This window comes from Colias eurytheme, chromosome 12 (genome assembly GCF_061535395.1).
Source record: "Colias eurytheme isolate Ceu_HAF_F1 chromosome 12, ilColEury1 Martin Lab GWU primary, whole genome shotgun sequence".
In the NCBI taxonomy this organism is placed as follows: Eukaryota; Metazoa; Arthropoda; class Insecta; order Lepidoptera; family Pieridae; genus Colias; species Colias eurytheme.
In genome coordinates this window covers 5,001-18,217 of record NC_142991.1, presented here as the reverse complement: position 1 = coordinate 18,217, position 13,217 = coordinate 5,001, and the positions used below count along the sequence as shown (strand labels likewise).

At 47.2% G+C, this 13,217-nt stretch overlaps 1 protein-coding gene across 1 annotated transcript; it reads right to left on the bottom strand.

Moving 5' to 3' along the window:
• Positions 1–9,057: 9,057 nt before the first annotated feature.
• On the bottom strand, positions 9,058–10,338 carry LOC149903720 (uncharacterized). The gene has a single exon (XM_090108196.1). It carries the CDS (start codon positions 10,336–10,338, stop codon positions 9,058–9,060), a length of 1,281 nt encoding a protein of 426 aa, XP_089964322.1.
• Between the last annotated feature and the right edge of the window lie 2,879 nt (positions 10,339–13,217).

Sequence of the window (13,217 nt, the reverse complement as noted above, 5' to 3'; positions counted from 1 at the left end):
ATTTTCCGTACTATTTTGTATGCAGCAGCAGCGCTTGGGAAAAAGAGCTTCGTGCCTCCAGCCGTCTCCCCCACATCATATCTCCTGTCCCATTCCCCGATCGTATCCTGTCTCAGGATACGCTTGACGAATGAAACAGGACACAGATCGTAGTCGGGTTTCTTCTTCGACCCCAGAGCGGCCTCCTTGGCTAACTGGTCCACTCTTTCGTTCCCCCTTAGCCCTGCGTGCGCCTTGATCCAGAACAGAGCGACCTCCCGCCTCTGCGAAGCAGCTTTTCGGAGGGCCGCCCTTGTTTGCACAGCAAGGGGGTGGGGGGAACCGAGTGTGACTGCCTGGAGGGCCGATCTGGAGTCGCTGAAGATGCCGACCTTCGACACTCCACTCTTGCAGGCTCTAATTACTGCTCTTTGGAGCGCTAGGAGTTCGGCCTGGTAGACGGTGCAATACGGTTAGGTTAGGTTAGGTTAGGTTAGGTTAGGTTAGGTTAGGTTAGGTTAGGTTAGGTTAGGTTAGGTTAGGTTAGGTTAGGTTAGGTTAGGTTAGGTTAGGTTAGATTAGGTTAGGTTAGGTTAGGTTAGGTTTTTTTTTTTTTTTTTTTTAAAAAAGCACCCGCCATCACAGGGTGTTGTGTGCTTTCCTCTGGAATATTGTCCAGAGACGTTTATTTTGCTTTTAATCAAATAATTACCACACTATTATTTATTAATACATTAGGCCTAAATGAATACAATTTAAAATAGAAAATACAATTTAACAATTTACAATAACATTTCCAATTCAATAATAAAATACCAAAATTAAATATTACATTTAAAAACTTACATTAATTAAAAACATTGCACTGAGAATAATAAAAAATAAAATAAAATAAATTAATACAATTAAAAGTAAATACTTAATACAATTTAAAATTTACAATGAAATTTCCAAGATAATAATAATATACCTACTAAAATTAAATATTGCATTTAAAATTTACATATTATATTAAAAACATTACAATAAAAAGAAATAAAACAATACGGCACAACACTTATAAAACTTAACCCTAACATCACAACTTATCACAGTGTCTTTTGTTAACCACCCTCACAATTCGTTCGCAATACTCCAAGAATTCAGTTCTCGTATCATCCCCCAGGGCCGCGGGCAGATTCTCACCCGTCATCGCGATGCCCAATTTTTGCTCAATAACATATCTATCTCTTGCAAAAATCGGACACTCGAGCAACAGGTGAGAAACCGTCTCGTCGACTCCGGGCTGACACAGGCACGATGGATTCTCCTTCAGCTTGAATCTGTTCAAGTAGAAGGCGAATCCACCGTGTCCAGTCAGTGCTTGTGTGGTGTGGTGTGTGATGTCTATTTTCCGTACTATTTTGTATGCAGCAGCAGCGCTTGGGAAAAAGAGTTTCGTGCCTCCAGCCGTCTCCCCCACATCATATCTCCTGTCCCATTCCCCGATCGTATCCTGTCTCAGGATACGCTTGACGAATGAAACAGGACACAGATCGTAGTCGGGTTTCTTCTTCGACCCCAGAGCGGCCCCCCTGGCTAACTGGTCCACTCTTTCGTTCCCCCTTAGCCCTGCGTGCGCCTTGATCCAAAACAGAGCGACCTCCCGCCTCTGCGAAGCAGCTTTTCGGAGGGCCGCCCTTGTTTGCACAGCAAGGGGGTGGGGGGAACCGAGTGTGACTGCCTGGAGGGCCGATCTGGAGTCGCTGAAGATGCCGACCTTCGACACTCCGCTCTTGCAGGCTCTAATTACTGCTCTTTGGAGCGCTAGGAGTTCGGCCTGGTAGACGGTGCAATACGGCGGCAAAGCAAGCTTGACGGCCTTCGTCTCGGCCTCCCCCTCCCATACGGAAAGGGCGGCTCCGACTCGACCCTCAATCTTGCTGCCGTCCGTGTAGATCCTATGTACGTGGCTATTAGCCACGTCGGAATACGAGTCCTCGTCCACCAGCCCGAACCCCAGCCCTTCCTGCTCTGCCGGATGTGGGTCCTCAATCGCCGGAGCCATTCTTTCCACCTCCCTGTCTCCCAACGCTGGGTGCGACACCCCCTTCTTGATCCCATATAATCTCGAGACTTCGAGAATTCTGAGATCAAGGGGGAGTATCCCAGCCAACAGCATAGCTGAGTTCAGGGAGACGGTCCGATATGCTCTGCAGATTTTTTGGGCGAAACCCCGTTGCACGGTGTTCAGCCTTTTTTGGACCCCCATCTTTTCCACTGTGGGTGCCCACGCTGCCGATGCATACATAATAGTCGGTTCAATAACAGCTACATAAATAGTCTTAATAATATCTGGGCTAAGTCCCCAACCAACTCTGGCTGCCTTAGCCAAGAGTTTATACCGGGCTATTGCCTTTTGGCATACAGCCCCGACGTGGGCGTTAAAGGTGAGGCCGCTGTCTATTGTTAGGCCTAATATCTTAATCTGAGAAAAATATTTTATTTCCACATTCCCCATAGCGAGCCGTGGCACGTCATATTTTAACCTCCTCGTGGACAGGAGGGCACAAGTTTTATGTGGTGCAAATTTAAGTTTATTTTCCTTTCCCCATTCATCTATTACGTTTAGGACACGGTTCGCTTTTCCTTCTATTTCAAGGGCCGTATCACCCTCAAAGACCAACACAATGTCGTCGGCGAACGCCTGACAGAATACTCCCATCTCCTCTAACATCCATAGCAGAGGGTCCAGCAAGAGGTTCCACAGGATTGGTCCACCTATGGATCCCTGCACGCACCCCTTGCTGGTCCCCCTACTCACTTCCACGCCCGCATATCTAACTTTCACTCCCCTTTCACTCAGGTAGCTGCTGATCACCCGCCTCACGTTCCCCGGGCACCCAACTTCAGCCAACCGCACCTTTATGGCTGGCCACCAGGCGCTGTCGAAGGCTCCCTCTATGTCCAGCGATACCACAACAGAAATCTTCTTCTCCTCCCTCATATTTCTGATGTGGTTCACTAGTCTATAGAGGGCGTCCTCGGTGCTCCTCTGTGGCATAAAGCCATACTGGTGGGGGCTTATTTTGGGCAACAGGTAAAACCTGAGTCGGCCGACCAGCATCTTTTCGAAGATTTTGCCGAGCACAGGTAAGAGGCCGATCGGTCGATAGGCTTTCGGTACCCGATATGATTCCTTGCCCGGCTTTCGCAGTATAACCACGGTCGCCCACTTCCACTGTGCGGGGAAGTAGGCGGCAGAGAGGCATCTGTTGAGCAAGGCAAGGAACCATCCCGGGTTACAATCCACAGCGTGCTGACAGATGTCGGCCGTGAGGCCATCCGCCCCGGGGGCCTTCTTGGGGTTGAAGGACCTTACGGCTCTCTTCAACTCCTCCATGATGAAAGGAGGGTCATCCGGGCCCGCCGGTGGTTCGGTGTCCAAGGACTCCGCACACCCGCGCACCCGACGATGTCCCTCACTTTCACCACTTTCCTGGTCCTCGGGGTAGAAGGTCTCCGCCAACAGTTCTGCCGAGCTCCGGGCATCGAGGGTCTCACCGCCCCTCGAAAGGGGCAGATCCTCCTCTCTCCCTGTGGCTCTATTAAGCACCCTGTAGATGCCCTCCCAGACCCCCTCCCTATCCTGTTTCCGGCAAAACTCCTTCCAACTCTTCTCTTGCGCTTCTTTCACTGCCTTTTCATACATCTCTCTTTCTTCCAGGTACAATCCAACCACGCGGTCTCTGCGATCAGGTGCTGCGTTTCGGATCCTGCGTCTCCTCGTGGCCACCTGCTTCTTCATCTGCGCGAGCTCATCATTCCACCACGACAAGGTGAATTTCTGTGTGTGTTTTTTGGTCGGCATTGTGTCTCTGCATGTCTGTGTGATTGCTTCAGTGTATCTGTCTATTGCGTCATCTATTTGTTGTGTGCTGTGTATTGTGTCTATGTCTTGTATAGTTAATTGTCTGTCCGACATCAGCTGGGTCAGTTTCTCATGAAACTGAGTCCAGTTTGCCTTGTGTGTGTTAAATATGCGTGTAGTTCGTATTATGTTCGTGCCTGTGGATTTATGTTGTCTGATGCCGAAGGATATGCCGTTGTGGTCCGAGCTCGTGAGACTCTCCTCAACCCTCCAGTTGTCCACTCGGTTCAGCAGATCGTCGGAGCACGCTGTCACATCCACGTAGCTAGAGTACCTTTTCCCACCTCTGATGGTATCGAACGTAGGGATGTCCCCGGTGTTGAGTATGTGCATTCCCATTTCTTCCAGTACAGCAGACACATCTCTTCCTCGCGAGTCTTCCACTTCGCCACCCCACCACGGGCTTTTTGCGTTCGCATCGCCTCCCAGGACCATCCTATGGATACCCAGCTCTCTCCCTATCCGCCTAAGATGGTCCAGGTAGAGCCCCACTGGTTTATCGGGCTCGAAGTAGAAGGACACTACAATCATCTCCCAGGCTTTGGTTCTGAGAGTGGCCACAACGATGTTGTTACTGCTAAGGCGTGTATGTAGTTCGACATCCAGTGTGTCGTCGAGTACTACAATACACGCCTTTACTGCTCCACCCCCTTCCCCTTCGCTCTGGAAGATCCTCACTCCATTGTATGTCCTCATACTTTTCGCCCCACCAACGTAGGGCTCTTGCAGCAATGCTACGCATGCCTTACGCTTGGTGGCTTCGAGCAGTAGCTCCCGTGTGGCGATTTGGCTCCGCTGGAGATTGGCCTGCAGCATTCGGTACTGGAAGGACTCACCTTGGGGGTTAGGTTAGGTTAGGTTAGGTTAGGTTAGGTTAGGTTAGGTTAGGTTAGGTTAGGTTAGGTTAGGTTAGGTTAGGTTAGGTTAGGTTAGGTTAGGTTAGGTTAGGTTAGGTTAGGTTAGGTTAGGTTAGGTTAGGTTAGGTTAGGTTAGGTTAGGTTAGGTTAGGTTAGGTTAGGTTAGGTTAGGTTAGGTTAGGTTAGGTTAGGTTAGGTTAGGTTAGGTTAGGTTAGGTTAGGTTAGGTTAGGTTAGGTTAGGTTAGGTTAGGTTAGGTTAGGTTAGGTTAGGTTAGGTTAGGTTAGGTTAGGTTTTTTTTTTTTTTTTTTTTTTTTTTTTTTTTTGTAAAAGCACCCGCCATCGCAGGGTGTTGTCTGCTTTTTCTCTAGAGTATAGTCTAGAGACATTTATTTTCTTTAATCAATAATAAACACAATTTTCTTTATTTACAATATGGGCACATAATATTAAAATACAATTAAATTTTAAAATACGAATTTACAATATACAAAAAAATTTTCAAAATAATAATAAAATACAATAATTAAAAGTCACTTTAAAATTAACGATTCAAACAATACAATAAAAATAAAACCAATACAAGTAAATATACAAATTAACACGGCACAACAATAAAACTTAACCCTAACATCACAGCTTATCACAGTTTCTTTTGTTTACCACCCCAACAATGTATTTACAATATTCCAGGAATTCAGATCTCGTATCATCCCCCAGGGCCGCGGGCAGATTCTCACCCGTCATCGCGATGCCCAACTTTTGCTCAATAACATATCTATCTCTTGCAAAAATCGGACACTCGAGCAACAGGTGAGAAACCGTCTCGTCGACTCCGGGCTGACACAGGCACGATGGATTCTCCTTCAGCTTGAATCTGTTCAAGTAGAAGGCGAATCCACCGTGTCCAGTCAGTGCTTGTGTGGTGTGGTGTGTGATGTCTATTTTCCGTACTATTTTGTATGCAGCAGCAGCGCTTGGGAAAAAGAGCTTCGTGCCTCCAGCCGTCTCCCCCACATCATATCTCCTGTCCCATTCCCCGATCGTATCCTGTCTCAGGATACGCTTGACGAATGAAACAGGACACAGATCGTAGTCGGGTTTCTTCTTCGACCCCAGAGCGGCCTCCTTGGCTAACTGGTCCACTCTTTCGTTCCCCCTTAGCCCTGCGTGCGCCTTGATCCAAAACAGAGCGACCTCCCGCCTCTGCGAAGCAGCTTTTCGGAGGGCCGCCCTTGTTTGCACAGCAAGGGGGTGGGGGGAACCGAGTGTGACTGCCTGGAGGGCCGATCTGGAGTCGCTGAAGATGCCGACCTTCGACACTCCACTCTTGCAGGCTCTAATTACTGCTCTTTGGAGCGCTAGAAGTTCGGCCTGGTAGACGGTGCAATACGGCGGCAAAGCAAGCTTGACGGCCTTCGTCTCGGCCTCCCCCTCCCATACGGAAAGGGCGGCTCCGACTCGACCCTCAATCTTGCTGCCGTCCGTGTAGATCCTATGTACGTGGCTATTAGCCACGTCGGAATTCGAGTCCTCGTCCACCAGCCCGAACCCCAGCCCTTCCTGCTCTGCCGGATGTGGGTCCTCAATCGCCGGAGCCATTCTTTCCACCTCCCTGTCTCCCAACGCTGGGTGCGACACCCCCTTCTTGATCCCATATAATCTCGAGACTTCGAGTATTCTGAGATCAAGGGGGAGTATCCCAGCCAACAGCATAGCTGAGTTCAGGGAGACGGTCCGATATGCTCGGCAGATCTTTTGGGCGAAGCCCCGTTGTACGGTGTTCAGCCTTTTTTGGACCCCCATCTTTTCCACGGTGGGTGCCCACGCTGCCGATGCATACATAATAGTCGGTTCGATAACAGCTACGTAAATAGTCCTAATAATATCTGGGCTAAGTCCCCAACCAACTCTGGCTGCCCTAGCCAAGAGTTTATATCGGGCGATTGCCTTTTGGCATACCGTCCCGACGTGGGCGTTGAAAGTGAGGCCGCTGTCAATTGTAAGGCCCAGTATTTTAATATGTGAAAAATATTTAATTTCCACACTCCCCATAGCGAGCCGTGGCACGTCATATTTTAACCTCCTCGTCGAAAGGAGGGCACAAGTTTTGTGTGGTGCAAAATTTAATTTGTTATCTTTACCCCATTCGTGTATTACGTTTAGGACACGGTTCGCTTTTCCTTCTATTTCAAGGGCCGTATCACCCTCAAAGACCAACACAATGTCGTCGGCGAACGCTTGACAGAATACTCCCATCTCCTCTAACATCCATAGCAGAGGGTCCAGCAAGAGGTTCCACAGGATTGGTCCACCTATGGATCCCTGCACGCACCCCTTGCTGGTCCCCCTACTTACTTCCACGCCCGCATATCTAACTTTCACCCCCCTTTCACTCAGGTAGCTGCTGATCACCCGCCTCACGTTCCCCGGGCACCCAACTTCAGCCAGCCGCACCTTTATGGCTGGCCACCAGGCGCTGTCGAAGGCTCCCTCTATGTCCAGCGATACCACAACAGAAATCTTCTTCTCCTCCCTCTTATTTCTGATGTGGTTCACTAGTCTATAGAGGGCGTCCTCGGTGCTCCTCTGTGGCATAAAGCCATACTGGTGGGGGCTTATTTTGGGCAACAGGTAAAACCTGAGTCGGCCGACCAGCATCTTTTCGAAGATTTTGCCGAGAACAGGTAAGAGGCCGATCGGTCGATAGGCTTTCGGTACCCGATATGATTCCCTGCCCGGCTTTCGCAGTATAACCACGGTCGCCCACTTCCACTGTGCGGGGAAGTAGGCGGCAGAGAGGCATCTGTTGAGCAAGGCAAGGAACCATCCCGGGTTACAATCCACAGCGTGCTGACAGATGTCGGCCGTGAGGCCATCCGCCCCGGGGGCCTTCTTGGGGTTGAAGGACCTTACGGCTCTCTTCAACTCCTCCATGATGAAAGGAGGGTCATCCGGGCCCGCCGGTGGTTCGGTGTCCAAGGACTCCGCACACCTGCGCACCCGACGATGTCCCTCACTTTCACCACTTTCCTGGTCCTCGGGGTAGAAGGTCTCCGCCAACAGTTCTGCCGAGCTCCGGGCATCGAGGGTCTCACCGCCCCTCGAAAGGGGCAGATCCTCCTCTCTCCCTGTGGCTCTATTAAGCACCCTGTAGATGCCCTCCCAGACCCCCTCCCTATCCTGTTTCCGGCAAAACTCCTTCCAACTCTTCTCTTGCGCTTCTTTCACTGCCTTTTCATACATCTCTCTTTCTTCCAGGTACAATCCAACCACGCGGTCTCTGCGATCAGGTGCTGCGTTTCGGATCCTGCGTCTCCTCGTGGCCACCTGCTTCTTCATCTGCGCGAGCTCATCATTCCACCACGACAGGGTGAATTTCTGTGTGTGTTTTTTGGTCGGCATTGTGTCTCTGCATGTCTGTGTGATTGCTTCAGTGTATCTGTCTATTGCGTCATCTATTTGTTGTGTGCTGTGTATTGTGTCTATGTCTTGTATAGTTAATTGTCTGTCCGACATCAGCTGGGTCAGTTTCTCATGAAACTGAGTCCAGTTTGCCTTGTGTGTGTTAAATATGCGTGTAGTTCGTATTATGTTCGTGCCTGTGGATTTATGTTGTCTGATGCCGAAGGATATGCCGTTGTGGTCCGAGCTCGTGAGACTCTCCTCAACCCTCCAGTTGTCCACTCGGTTCAGCAGATCGTCGGAGCACGCTGTCACATCCACGTAGCTAGAGTACCTTTTCCCACCTCTAATGGTATCGAACGTAGGGATGTCCCCGGTGTTGAGTATGTGCATTCCCATTTCTTCCAGTACAGCAGACACATCTCTTCCTCGCGAGTCTTCCATTTCGCCACCCCACCACGGGCTTTTTGCGTTCGCATCGCCTCCCAGGACCATCCTATGGATACCCAGCTCACTCCCTATCCGCCTAAGATGGTCCAGGTAGAGCCCCACTGGTTTATCGGGCTCGAAGTAGAAGGACACTACAATCATCTCCCAGGCTTTGGTTCTGAGAGTGGCCACAACGATGTTGTTACTGCTAAGGCGTGTATGTAGTTCGACATCCAGTGTGTCGTCGAGTACTACAATACACGCCTTTACTGCTCCACCCCCTTCCCCTTCGCTCTGGAAGATCCTCACTCCATTGTATGTCCTCATACTTTTCGCCCCACCAACGTAGGGCTCTTGCAGCAATGCTACGCATGCCTTACGCTTGGTGGCTTCGAGCAGTAGCTCCCGTGTGGCGATTTGGCTCCGCTGGAGATTGGCCTGCAGCATTCGGTACTGGAAGGACTCACCTTGGGCAACCTTAGCAATACGCTACCACCGATCTGGCCAGAGCATCCCACCTCTTTCTTTCCGTACACTCTCTGTCAAAGGCGCTGTGCTCTGCGCTGCCTTTCTTAGCCTTTATGCAGTTGATGCATTGAGGCACTTCTCCCCGCAGCCACTTGTCGCACTCGGTCTTCATGTGAGGACCGGCGCAGTGGCTGCATCGTTCCTTCTCCTCCCTACACATTCGTCTCGTATGCCCGTACCCAAGACAGCGCGAGCACTGCACTAACGGACTTTGATCCATCACTTTCACTCTACTTAGCCCTATATGGGCGTATCCTTCACTCGTGCATCTCTTCCATACCTGTGGACTCACCCTGGCCACTACGTGGTTCTGGAGGTGGTTCCTTGCTTTCATCACGTACGCTACTTCTACCTTTCTCTCTTCCCCCTTCAGGCCCTCAAGGATGCTTGCATTTTGATTACTGAATGCTGTGACGAAATCGTCAACTTCGCATTTCATTACATCCCTGAAGACTAGTAGAGGGCTCTTATTTTTTACATCTTCCACTACTAATCCCTCATTCTTTCTCAGCCTTTCCTTCACCTTGATTCTTTCTTCCTCATTCGCACAGCCGACGACCACCTTCCTGTTCTTCACCTTTCTTACCCTCTCTACTTTCACCCATCCGTCCTTTGCATCCACAGTCTTTCTGATCATTTCTAACACCTCATCACCCGTCTCTTGTTCGTCTTTGGATGACACCATGACCGAATGCAGGGCTCTTGCTTCGGGGAGTTTCTCTATGACTCCCTTCGAGACAACGCCCGCATAACTCGCCGTTTTGGCGACGGTCATGTTGCCCTCCAAAAGCGAGCTCAATTTGTCCATTTTATTTTCATTCTCCCGCATGCTTACTCTCATATCTTCCATTCTTGTCATCATCTCTTTCATACTTTCTTTCATTCCTTCACTTAGGTCCAGATTTCTCACCAATGCGTCGTCAACTACGCTGGGACCAGCATCGGATGGCGGGGGGGGATGTATAGGGTCCCCACTACGCCCTCCACTACCAGCCCTGGCATTGGTGAGTTCAAATTCAATCTCTTTTATTATTTCATACATCCTTTCTAGCGCCATAATTACCCCGTCTTTTATATCAGTCTTTAAATTTCGGGACTCCCGCAGGTGGGCTTTCCCTTTCAGCAGAAGGGCTTTCCCTTCTGCAGTCCGACTTTTAGGTGTTGCAGGCTTCTTCACTGGTTCGGAGATAGTGAACGTGTCACTGGCACGCCTCTGGGGAGTGTGGATCATGATGACTTAGGGGAGAAAAAAAAAAAAAAAAAAAAAAAAAAAAAAACCCCTGTCAATAATAATTATTCTTAACACTATTAGGTCTCCCAATAGGGGAGATACCTGTCAATAATTACAATTAAAAATTAATATCACAGATATAAATATAAGATATAAAATATTAATATAAAAATATAAAGTATTAATAGGTCACTGATAGTTAAAAATGGTCAACTTAACACTATTAGGTCTCCCAATAGGGGGGATACCTGTCCAAAATTACAATTAAAATAAATATCACAGATATAAATATAACATATAAAATAATAATATAAAAATATAATATAAAATAAAAATATAAAATATTAATAGGTCACTGATAATAAAATATTAATACGTCCGTAATAATTACAATTGGTCAACAATAAAAAAGTCAAGTCAATAAAAAAGTCAATACTTATACTTAATCAGTCTCCCAATAGGGGAGGCACCTGTCAGTGATTACAATAAAATAAAATAAAAATGGAAATGAGCAGCAAATACTAATAATATGATATTAGTAATACCTCATAAGTATTATAGTCTATAGTTCAGTTTAAAAGTCAATCTATAAGTTATACGATAATATTATCGTACGGTTCGACCTACTAAGCTAGCACTAGCTTACTAAAGCTAGCTAGTCAGTACTAACCACTCAAGTCAATAATTAATAATTATTATTATTACTTAAGACTATCAGGTCTCCCAATAGGGGAGTCGCCTGTTTATGATTTAAGATAGAATTAATATATAGATAAGATCAAAATGAATACATATATGGACAAATAATACATATGAATAAAAGATAATAATATTATAATATTATTGTGTTGTGTGATATAATTATGGTCCCTAAGCACTCAGTATATTATAATACCTTAGTCTAACAGCTACACCAAAAATGATGTAGCTGGTCTATTTTTACAAAATACTAATATACAAATACAAAATATAAATTAGGTTAAAAAGAAAACATTAATTCGCCACCACGTGTTTACTGTTTTGTTGATTGCACCCGTGACCTACTTAGATATTTCTCCCGAAATACGTTATGAGGAGTTAAGATAATTTATTATCTTTGTGCGGGAAGGTGTATGGAATATCCCAGCACTAATTTAAGTAGGAAACACGGTGGGGGGAAAGGAGAAAAGTAAAGTTTTGGCGGAAGAAAGTTTCTACTTTTAGGTTAAAACACTCTTTGGTGTCTATCTTCGCCAATTTTCAACCGATTTCCCCGGGACAAAAACCACAGGCTTTATTTTGATAAGACGCGTCTATTTACACTTGTATCGTTCCACCATGCACTGAGTTAGGGAGGATTGCCACCGCCCGGCTTGCCGAAAATTGTTTGTTTTACCTTATGTATGGGTCCTAAAAATCCCAAAATTTTCACAGGCACTCGTTTCACTAATACACACAACACTACAGTTGCGGTTCGCGAAGTCCCCGATATAAATCGGGACTTCCCAGCGACGCCGTACTTTTGTTAATTTAGTAAAAATTTCTTTCGGTAATAACTTTTCACAGGCTCACTCGATTTTAAAACTGTTTTCGCGTCCGTATCTGTTGTCCAAGCGCGCATCCACTGGTATATTACACTAGTGTGTAAGATGAAAAAATACCACTTTTGCAAAAAATAAACTCAGGAGCGATGCGATTTCGCTGTCTACGGACCGCGTTCGGGCAAATGACTGGTTAGGTTAGGTTAGGTTAGGTTAGGTTAGGTTAGGTTAGGTTAGGTTAGGTTAGGTTAGGTTAGGTTAGGTTAGGTTAGGTTAGGTTAGGTTAGGTTAGGTTAGGTTAGGTTAGGTTAGGTTAGGTTAGGTTAGGTTAGGTTAGGTTAGGTTAGGTTAGGTTAGGTTAGGTTAGGTTAGGTTAGGTTAGGTTAGGTTAGGTTAGGTTAGGTTAGGTTCAGAAGGAGGAAGCAGAGCGGGTCCGCGAGGGAGATCCCAACGCGGATCCTATTCGGCGGCGACGTCTTATTGGGCGAAGTCGCCGAGTCGCGACCGCTGTACACGGTCGCGACTTGCTTCCCTAATGTTGGGTGCCGGACGGTGGAACGGGGACATAATCCATCGTCCGGTGCGGTGAGGCGGCGTGAGACGTGTTCCGTTCACGCCGCCCCCCAGGAAGGAGGAACTGGCGAACACTAGCCAGGTCTTAATCGCGATGGGCCTATATAAAAAATAGGCTGCCGCTGTCGGGGTTACGGAAGCGGTTACACCAAATACCCGCGACCCTGCCAATATAGCGGAAAGACGGAACACAGTGGAGTTTAGTCGGTAGTCGCCGCATTCTGCGGTGTGAGTCCGACATAACCCAGGGCCCTTTCCCCGAGCGCTCTGGGTATGCCTAAATGCATTCTCCACTATAAAAAAAAAAAAAAAAAAAAAAAAAAAAAAAAAAAAAAAAAAAAAAAAAAAAAAAAAAGGTTAGGTTAGGTTAGGTTAGGTTAGGTTAGGTTAGGTTAGGTTAGGTTAGGTTAGGTTAGGTTAGGTTAGGTTAGGTTAGGTTAGGTTAGGTTAGGTTAGGTTAGGTTAGGTTAGGTTAGGTTAGGTTAGGTTAGGTTAGGTTAGGTTAGGTTAGGTTAGGTTAGGTTAGGTTAGGTTAGGTTAGGTTAGGTTAGGTTAGGTTAGGTTAGGTTAGGTTAGGTTAGGTTAGGTTAGGTTAGGTTAGGTTAGGTTAGGTTAGGTTAGGTTAGGTTAGGTTAGGTTAGGTTAGGTTAGGTTAGGTTAGGTTAGGTTAGGTTAGGTTAGGTTAGGTTAGGTTAGGTTAGGTTAGGTTAGGTTAGGTTAGGTTAGGTTAGGTTAGGTTAGGTTAGGTTAGGTTAGGTTAGGTTAGGTTAGGTTAGGTTAGGTTAG

Coding starts and splice junctions, on each gene's coding strand:
- LOC149903720 (XM_090108196.1), bottom strand. CDS start 10,338: ATGATCCACACTCCCCAGAGGCGTGCCAGTGACACGTTCACTATCTCC.